We start from the raw sequence: 9,271 nt of genomic DNA, 5'->3' as shown, positions 1-9,271 counted from the left end.
GCCCCTCACTGATGCCCTGCCTGTGTCACACTCCAGCACTTTGTTACTTCATGTTCCTAAACTTTCCATATGTTCTGGCTAATATCCATGAAAAATAACCCACTTTTGAGTCAAACCCTCCTCTCTGTAGTCCTGTGCTGTAGCTGTGGGGCTGGATGTGGCATTCTCCATCCTGTGGGGTGAGGTGCAATGCCCATCTCTCCATGACCTCCCTCAGGAGCAGAGTGCTTCCTTAGGGATCTGGTTCTGTACATTCAGCTCTGCTCAAACTCCTGTCCAAAAGTCACCTGGGGGGACAAAACCCCCTCTGGAGCTGGGCCCATCCCTCTGGGCTGAGCTGCCATTAGGCTCCAGAATATTCCACAGGCGTTTGCACAGCCCTCTGCCTCCAGGGTTACCGAGGGGGTCCTGCTGGAGCCGGGGGCTGCTCAAAGGGACCGCTGTTGTTCCTTGAAAGGCTGATGGGATTTGTAACAGCTGCCTCTGTGCCTGTGAATGCCGGGCCCAGGGTCAGCGCTCCGGGGTTGCTTCTCTGAGTTCTCTGGGGCCCAGCCCAGGCTTTGCAACTGCCGCGGGCATCCCTGTGCCCTTCCCTGGCCCCTCGGACACTGCTCGGCTGCTGGAGCAGCTGAAAGATCCAACTGCGGTGGCAGCAATGGCCGGGGGGGTCCCCATGGGAACAGAGGTGGCTTCAGGGGGGTCATGTCCTACCCCTTCCCACGGCAGAACCCCCCAGCCCGGCCCCGGGACAGCAGAGCCGTGTCGGGGGCTGCCTCTGTGTCTTCCCCACCCCAGGCTGGCTCTGACAAACTGCCCTGAACGCTGCCTTTAACGGGAAAAAGCTCAGGCTCCACACCAAAGGGCTGTTCCAGCCCCTGCCTGGAGCCGGGGGAAGGTGCTGCCTGTGGACTGAGTGCCCTAAAGCCCGGCCTTGGGGAAGATGCTGCCTGCGGGGTGAGCATCCTAAAGCCCGGCCTTGGGGAAGGTGCTGCCCGTGGACTGAGCACCCTAAAGCCCGGCCTTGGGGAAGGTGCTGCCTGCGGGCTGAGCACCCTAAAGCCCTGCCTTCCCCACGCTTCCAGCACGGTGGGGTGTGGAAAGGGAATTAGCTGGAACCCCAAAGCAGGAATCCCAAATCGAGGAGCGATTTGGGAATCCCAAATCATAAAGCGAACCCCGGGGCGGGGCCGAGAGTGGGGCTGAGCCCTTTGTGTGTCACAAAGGCGAGCCCTGTGCCTGGGGCTCACCCGGGGGACACGTGGGGACTCCGGGCAGAGGGTGTCCCGAAGGGAAAAGGGACACGAGTGGTGCCGAGGCAGAGTCCGGGCTGCAGCTGATGAGGTGGGGGCTGACAGCCCCTCCTGCCGCAGCCTTGGGGGGATGATGAGGATGAGGATGAGGATGAGGATGAGGATGAGGATGAGGATGGTCCCGCTCCCCCCGACCCCGCGGGTCCCCAAGCGATGCAGCAGCGGCTGTTGAGGGGGGGCTGCCCAAGGCGGCTGCGGGGCTGGGGAGGGGTTGCCCGAGACTGCGAGAGCGATGCGGGGCTGTCAGTTGCCATGGAAACCGCTGGGTCAGAGGCGGCGGGAAGCGGCGTGTGACGCCATCGGCACCGCAATGAGCCGTGAGCGCGGGGGCGACGGGGGGCTGCTGGGCTGGGAGCCCCCGCATCGCCCCGACCCCCACCAGGGACCGTCGGAGCGTGGCGTCAATGCCGGTGACCTTCGCCAGCGGCTGCGGGTCACCTCCCCGGGTCACCTCCCCGGGTCACCTCTCCGGGTCACTTCCCCGGGTCACCACGGCTGGATGGAGCAGCCCCAGGGCCCTCGTGCTGGTTGGAGTGGGACCCTTCATCTCCCACCCCCCAAGGGCTCCCCACAACCCCCCACACCACGAGCTGCTGCCTCAATCCTCCTGCTAATCCCGGGTGGCTTTTCCAGCACCGAGTCAGGGTTATGTGGATAATCCATATGTTTGCAAGGCAAAGGCTTTGGGATATCCACTGTTAATCCAATTGGCAGTGGCAGTTTGGTGCCATCGGCACAATGTCCTGTTGGGGGGGGACACAGCTGCCCCAGCCACTGCTCCCCGGGGCTGGGAACTCCCACAGAGCCCTGGTCCTACCCCCCCACACCTCCAGCTGTGGGATTCAGCTGCCCCCACCTGCCAAAATAACCCAGCCAGGCAACATCCACGTGTTTATTTGCTTTTCAAACCACAGCAGCTCCAGCTGTTGCCCGACATTCGCAGCCTGGAGATTCCCTCCCTGCTTCCCCCCAAACCTCAGCTGCAGCCCAGGGCAGCTCCTCCTGGGGCAGAGCTCAGCCCCCACTGCATCCCCAGCCCAAAATCCCCCTCTCCTGCAGTCCCTGCAGTATTTACAGCCTCTCACACCCAGAGCCACAGCACTGGGCAGACCCCCCCTCCCAGTCTGTCCACCCTCAGGCTCCCTCAGACCAGTGGTGCAGGATGGGGGGTGTCACAGGACCCCCAGCACCCACAAACCCCCACATGATCTAGGGCCTGCTGCCCCACAGCAGCCTCTTCCCCCTATTAAACCCTTTAATCTATTCTCCCCCAAAGCCCTTCAGCACCATTCGTCCCTCCCCGCCCCCCCTACAGACATCCACTTCCAGAGCTGGAATAAAATAACCCCTCGGAAATGTCAGCACCAGTGTTAGAGAGAAAAAGAAAGTCAAAAGTGCTTGGAGCTGCCCAGCCCCACAACCTGTGGGGGGACAGAGCCCCACCAGCTGCCCGAGCAGGAGCAGGGTCCCGTGCCAGGGGTCCCACAGATGTCACCAGCATGGCCGTGCCGGTCCAGAGCAAATCCAGCCCTGTCCTGCCATCCCCTGAAGAGGCACCCCAGCATCACAGAGCCCCCCAAATCAGGGCAGGGGCATGGGACACCGGGGCTCAGTCCTTAAACCTGCGGCCTGCCTGCATCTTCTTGTAGTACAGGTCCACCTCGCTGTCCCCTGGCCCGTCCCGCTCGGCCGGCTTCCTCCGCAGCGTGGAGTCACGGCTGGCTGTGGCCAGCAGCCCCTCAGGGGGGGCTTCCACCCGCTCCCCACCACCCCCTGCTGCCCCCGGGATGGCGGCCAGGCTGCCGTAGCGCGGCTCGTCCTGCTCCATGTCGCTGACAGAGGAGCCAGGGGAGACGCCGGCGCTCTTGGCCGGGCGGAAGCCGTGGAAATCTTTCCCCACCTCGCCCAGCTCGTAGGTGTCTGGCCCCTCTGGCCCCTTCAGCCCCGACTTCCACTCCCAGGGCCCGTTGCCAGCAGACAGGTGGACCACGGGGTGGTGAGGGGCGTGGGCGTCGATGGTGATGATGCTGGAGCTGTCGCGCTCCGAGGGCGAGCGGTACTGCGAGGAGTCAGAGCTGGTGGAGGACGAGGACGTCTCCGAGTGCTTGGGCGTGACGGAGACAAGGCTCTGCTGCTTGGACATGGCGATGACCTGCATCAGGCGCGGGGGGTTGGCCACCCTCTGCGCTCCCCCCTTCTCTGCCACCATCACCCACTTGGCCCTCACAGCCGCCGCGCTGCCGGCTGCAGCCCCGGCGCCCGCCTGGCTCTCCTCGGGGATGTGCACCAGCTGCGAGGCGCCCGGCCGGGGCTGGATCAGCACACGAGGCCCCATGGCCGCCCGCTCGGCCGAGCGTGCCTGCACCGTGGGGTACAGAGAGGGGGGCACCTCCTCACCGGGCTCCCCCACAGCCCGGCCCTGCGCCGCCTCCTCGGCCAGCGTCATGCTCCGGCCCTCCAGCGACTTCTGCTTCCACTCGGTGATGAGCTGCTTGGAACGGGAGGCGTCCACGGGGACGTGGATGGTCATGTGGCGCCGCGCGGGGTCATCCATGGAGGGGGTGTTGACGCGGGGCAGGGTGTTGCTGAAGGTCACCATGTTCTCCTTGCCCATGGGGCTGCGTGGGGCCAGCAGGTCCACGTCCACGCTGGCCCGTTTCAGGCTGCCCAGAGAGTTCTTCTCGCGCGGCACCGGCCGCGCCGCCTCCTCCAGGCGCGCCTGCGGGTTCAGCTCGTCGGTGCTCACCTGCAGGGGGATACAGTTGTTCCAGATTGCAATGCAAGATGTTTTCTGTTACCATCTGTATGGCAGATTATCTTTTGTCAAGTGGGCAGTTTGCCTTATCTCTCTCTTTGAGTGACCACATTCACACCTCCCTCGGGAGGGGACATTGCTGATAACAGACTATTGAATGTCCCTGCATGGCTGATAAGAACTATAACATCCCACTGGGAGATGTGAGCCCAGAGGGAGGAGCCAAGCATTCCTGCCTGGATATAATCCAGAGTTTTTTGAAACACCAGCACGGCTTCTCCACGGGATTCCCCAGAGGAACAGCAGCTGCCTCTTCTTCCATTGGATCTTCAGAGGAAGAATACATCCTTCTCTACAGGATCCCCGCTCCAACAGAACCACCCCTGACACTGCAGGAGGGCTGCAGCCACAATTCCAATGGGACTGCTGCCAACACCCTGACACACAGGGTGTCAGGTTGGGTTCTGACTCTGTCAGTGTTGTTCTAGTGTACTGCATTGTTTATTTTATCCTTTTATTTTTTTTATTCCCTATTAAAGAACTGTTATTTCCTGCTCCCATATTTTTTGCCTGAGAGCCCTTTAATTTAAAATTTATAGCAATTCGGAGGGGTTTATATTCTCCATTTCAGAGGAGGCTCCTGCCTTCCTTAGCAGACACCTGTCTTTCCAAACCAAGACACAGTATGGGTAAATGAAGGTGGTATAGAATGTAATCTTATCCCGTAAAGAGTTGCAGCTGAACCAATTACTAAAGATTAGGAGCAGGCCTGATTTTAACAGGCCACACCTGTAGCAAATAAGAAGAGTGTTCTAAAAGAGTGGATTGGTTGGTTGAGGGATCTGGAGTCAGTTGTGTCGCAGACATCTTTTATGAAAAATCCTTTCCTCCTGAGAAGCTGAGAGGCCTCAGGAACAAAATGTAAACAATGGTTATCTGCTGCTACAGAATGCAACAGGTGGATCTTTGATTGTCCCATGTTGGTTGTTTGTAATTAGTGGCCAATCACAATCAGCTGGCTTGGACTCTCTGTCCGAGACAGAAGTTTTTGTTATCATTCCTTCTTATTCTATTCTTAGCTAGCTTTCTGATGAAATCCTTTCTTCTATACTTTTAGTATAGTTTTAATATAATACATATCATACAATAATAAATGAAGCCTTCTGAACCATGGAGTCAGATCCTCGTCTCTTCCCTCATCCTGAGACCCCTGTGAACAGGGTCACACAGTTGGTTACTGCGAGGACAAGGAAGAGTCAGTGCCTAGAGGAGCTGCCTACAAGAAGCATCAGGGAGGCACAAAACTCCAGCAATAGGGAGCCTTTGCAATGTAATGACAATGGAACTCTTGCACTACGATGACAACACTCACCGATTTGTTCTGGTGGTAGACGGAGTCGTGGCCCCGCTGCGTCAGCGCCCGCAGCGCGTCCTTGGCCGGCGCCTGGGTCGGGACTCGCTCCGTTGGGGCACGGAAGTTGCCGACAGCATGGAAAGCCTGTGGGAAGGGGAACCACAGAATCCTAGAATGGTTTGTGTTGGGAAGGACTTTTAAAGGTCATCTAGTCCCTGCCACTAGATGAAGTTGCTCCAAGCCCTGTCTAGCCTTGAACAATTCCAGGGATGGCGTAGCCGCAGCTGCTCTGGAGACTGTGGAGTCAAATGGCCCCAGAGCATCCCCCAGCCCCTCCCTGGGCACGGGCAGGACCAGCACCCACCAGGTAGGCGGCAATGCCAGCACCGATCAGGAAGCCCACGTAGACATCAGCAGGGTGGCTGCGGTACTGGGTGATCTGGGTCAGGCCGCAGATGCCAGCAGCAATGGCGAAGGCAAAGACCAGGATGGGCTTGAGGAGCTTGGTGCTGTCCGAGATGATGGAGTTGAAATACATCTGGGGCAGGAACAGGCTGTTAGTCATGCACAGAGCTCTCGGGTGCGTGTGGGACTGCAGGTGCCTGCACACACCCAGCATGGGCACAGCAATATTGGCCAGAGCTTGTCTGTGCCAACAGGAGAGGGACACAGCTGCCCATGGCATGGGACTTGTGCCAAGCCAGCGTGTGCCAGGCAGCGCTGGGAACTCACCGACACATAGACAGCAGCAAAAGCTGAGAGTGTGGCGTGCTGGGATGGGAAGGTCTTCCTGCAGGGAGAAGGCACATGGTTGGGACAGGGCAGGAGGGCTGGCAGTGCCACACAGGGCTCCCCTGGCACGTACCTGGCAGAGAGGATGGCGTGCTTGTCGGTGCCCGAGCAGATGTCCTGGGTGATGTAGGGGTTGGCGTCGCAGGGGGTGCCCAGCAGGGTGTAGTTGGGCTTGCAGACAGTCAGGAAGAAGGGAGCGTGGTAGCCTGTGGCCAGCTGGATGACGTCTGTCACCAGGGCTGTGGCACAGAGCCCGAACACGTGCACGCCTGGGGATGGCAGGAATGGGACAGTGGGGCAGCCAGGACTCACCAGCCCTGGGGCACCCACTGGCATGGGTCTGGTGCAGTGTCCAGGGTCTGGATGGGGCTGTGCTCCTGCTGTCACAGCCAGGGTGGCCCCACATCCCCTCCAGCCCCCAGATCCTGCCCAGGCTGTGGCACAACGTACCCACAAACCTGACGGTGCGGCGCAGGAAGGAGTTGAAGTTGCAGCCGCCAGCGTTGATGCTGCCCTCGGCACCGGCGCGGCCCTTGAGCCGGGACTGCAGGCAGTACACCATGCCCTCCCCGACCATGATCTGTGAAGGAACCGCTGCCTCAGGCAGGGCTGGGGTGTTGGCAAAGCCCCTGATGGATGCTGGGCACTGCCAGGCACCAGGAGGACCCCAATCCCCAGCGGGACAAACCCGGACGCACCGAGGCGGCGGGCGCGGCGAAGGCCAGGCTGAGCAGCATCAGCAGCGGGATGAGCTCCTCGTTGGTCTCCACGTAGGGCATGGAGAGAGCCCGGTCATGGCACTGGAAGCCCACCTTGGCCGGCTTGAAGAGGTCCGTGAGCTCCAGGAAATAGAGTGTCACCACGGAGGAGGCCACGATGGGCAGCTGGGGAGGGGACAGAGTGGGGACCAACGACCCCCGGGGTGATGGCACCGCACAGAACAGGGCACAGAACCCAAACCACCGTGCCAGGGCCCTGCACAGCCCCCAGGCCGTGCCCACCCTCCCCACACCCACCTCCACGAAGTAGAAGCAGGGCAGGAGTGTCATGCTGTCCTTGGGGGCGCGGGTTTTCTCCTTGGGGGGGATCATGGTCCTGGGCAGCTGCAGGGGTCCCACCGGGCTGTGCCTCCACCCTGTGGGGGCACCAGTGTCACCACATGGCAGCCACGGTCACCCCTGGTCACCCCTCCAAGTCCCTGGAGGGGGATGAGCACCCCCGAGCCACCACCCGGCCCTGCAGGGACACCCCCTGTCCCTCCTGTCACCCCCAGGTCACAGCAGCGCCCCCGCTCACCAGGCTGGAACTGGGGGTGCCCCCAGCGCCCCGGGGGTGCCCAGCCGAGCCAGGGGCTGTGACAACAACAGGTGGGGCGGAGGCTCTGTCGCGACAGGCGGTCAGCACCGCGACAGGCTGGATGCGGAGGGCGTGCAGAGGGGGGTGTGCCCGCAGAGCCGGGCCGGGGATGGGGCTCCCCGAACCCTCCCGGCCCAACCGCACGAGATTGCACCGAGCCCGGGCTGCGAAACGAGGAGGGGGAGGATAACGGGGATGGAGGGACGAGGGGCAATGAAAGGGAGGGGGGGAAATACCGGGGGATGAACCGGGGGTATCACCGGGAGGGCGGGGGCGCAGCGGGAACCTCCCCTTGGCACGGACCGTGCCGCAGCCGCGGGCGGGGGTCGGGGCCGAGGACTGGAGGGGGTGTCGGGGGAGGAGGAGGAGGAGCGGCCCTTTGTGCCGCTCCGTGCGCCCCACTCACCTCGGCGGCGGCCGCGGGGCTCGGCGGCAGCGGCGGCCGGGGGGGGCTGTCCCCGTGTCCCCGCGATCCGGGATGCTCCTGCCTCGGCGGAGCGCGGGGAGCGGCGGCTTCCTCCGCCCCCGCCGCCTCCTCCTCCTCCTCCCTCTCCTCCTCCTCCTTCTCCTCCTCCCTCGCCCGCCGCCCCCCGCTCCGCCCCGCCGCCCCCGGCCCCTCCCGGGCCGCCGAGCCCCCGCCGGTGCAGGGATGGGGGTCTGGGGGGGTCGGGAGGGGTCGGGAGGTCGGGGGGGAGAACGAGGAGAGACAAAGGGCGGGCGGGGCCGAGGACGGCAGCGGGACCGACCTCGCTCCGCACCCCGGACCGGGCCCAGGCACCGGGGGGTCCCGGGGCCGCCCCCCCGATCTACCCTTGTCCCCCTGTGCTGCGGGCGTGGTGCCCCTGCCCCAAGGCCCCTCCTGGCCAAGAGCCCCCTCCCCTGCCTTAGTTTGGGGGGACCTGAGGAGTGGTGCCACACCACGGGGGTGAGATGTGACCCCAAAACCACGGAGGGGTGAGTTTTGACCCCGAAATTCATCACCCCAGAGGTCAGCCAGCCCCCCCTGGGCTCTGTCGGCCGGGGAGTGCTTGCCCTGCCCGTGGTACCCGAGGGTTTCAGGAGAGGAACTCCTGGACCCAAGCTCACAAATACCCCCAGGGACAGTGCCAGGGACTTCTCAAGCAGGAGCCTCCCAAATTTGGGCCTGGGGAGGGAGGTGGGTGCAGCTCCCTTTGCTTTCTGGAGGCTCCCAGCCCCTCCTGGCAGAGGCAGCAGCCCCCCAGCCCCATCTGCCCTCACTCTGCAGAGGATCCCGGTTCTGTCCTACCCCATATCCCACCCTGTACCCCATTCCCTGCACCCCACATTCACTTGTCCCCCCAACCACCCTCTCCCGGCCCGGGGTCTGAGCAGCCCGGGCTCCACACGGTGCCCTCGTTCCATTTTTGGCCCTAAGTGGTCCGAAATCTCCCGGCGTATTTAACATGGAAATCCCGAATCCCTGGAAGCTGCGATTAAGCTGCGGAAAATGCCGGATTTGAGCCGGGCTCAGCCCCCTCCCAGGACACCACCACCCTGCTCCGACCCCTGCCCAGCGTGGGGACACCGGGAAGGCGGAGCCACCGCTGCAGAGGGACACCTGAGGGACAGAGGGACATCTGAGCCTCGGGGACCTCCCCGCTGGTGTGTCCGGCCACTCGCTGACCAGTGGCCTGGGGGGTCAGGGGGGTCAGAGATCGGGGAGATGGGGGGGTCTGAGCAGCC

At 62.8% G+C, this 9,271-nt stretch overlaps 1 protein-coding gene across 1 annotated transcript; it reads right to left on the bottom strand.

The window, feature by feature from the left end:
• Positions 1–2,621: 2,621 nt before the first annotated feature.
• On the bottom strand, positions 2,622–8,097 carry PLPPR3 (phospholipid phosphatase related 3). Its single transcript, XM_030966495.1, has 9 exons — positions 7,974–8,097; positions 7,228–7,346; positions 6,910–7,095; positions 6,662–6,791; positions 6,285–6,480; positions 6,152–6,209; positions 5,784–5,957; positions 5,438–5,563; positions 2,622–4,056 (listed from the first exon to the last, which is right to left on the bottom strand). The coding sequence occupies exons 2-9, from the start codon at positions 7,300–7,302 to the stop codon at positions 2,920–2,922; spliced, it is 2,082 nt and encodes a 693-aa protein (XP_030822355.1). The 5' UTR covers positions 7,303–7,346; positions 7,974–8,097; the 3' UTR covers positions 2,622–2,919.
• Between the last annotated feature and the right edge of the window lie 1,174 nt (positions 8,098–9,271).

Source organism: Camarhynchus parvulus, chromosome 28, assembly GCF_901933205.1.
Source record: "Camarhynchus parvulus chromosome 28, STF_HiC, whole genome shotgun sequence".
Classification (NCBI taxonomy): Eukaryota; Metazoa; Chordata; class Aves; order Passeriformes; family Thraupidae; genus Camarhynchus; species Camarhynchus parvulus.
This window is presented reverse-complemented; position numbering and strand designations above follow the sequence as displayed.

Excerpts from the sequence above, each read along its gene's own strand:
- PLPPR3 (XM_030966495.1), bottom strand. The coding sequence starts at position 7,302 with ATGATCCCCCCCAAGGAGAAAACCCGCGCCCCCAAGGACAGCATGACA. Across the intron at positions 6,481-6,661 it reads CCGCACCGTCAGGTTTGTGG|GCGTGCACGTGTTCGGGCTC; the intron begins GTACGTTGTGCC and ends TGCCATCCCCAG. Across the intron at positions 5,958-6,151 it reads TTGCTGCTGTCTATGTGTCG|ATGTATTTCAACTCCATCAT; the intron begins GTGAGTTCCCAG and ends TTCCTGCCCCAG.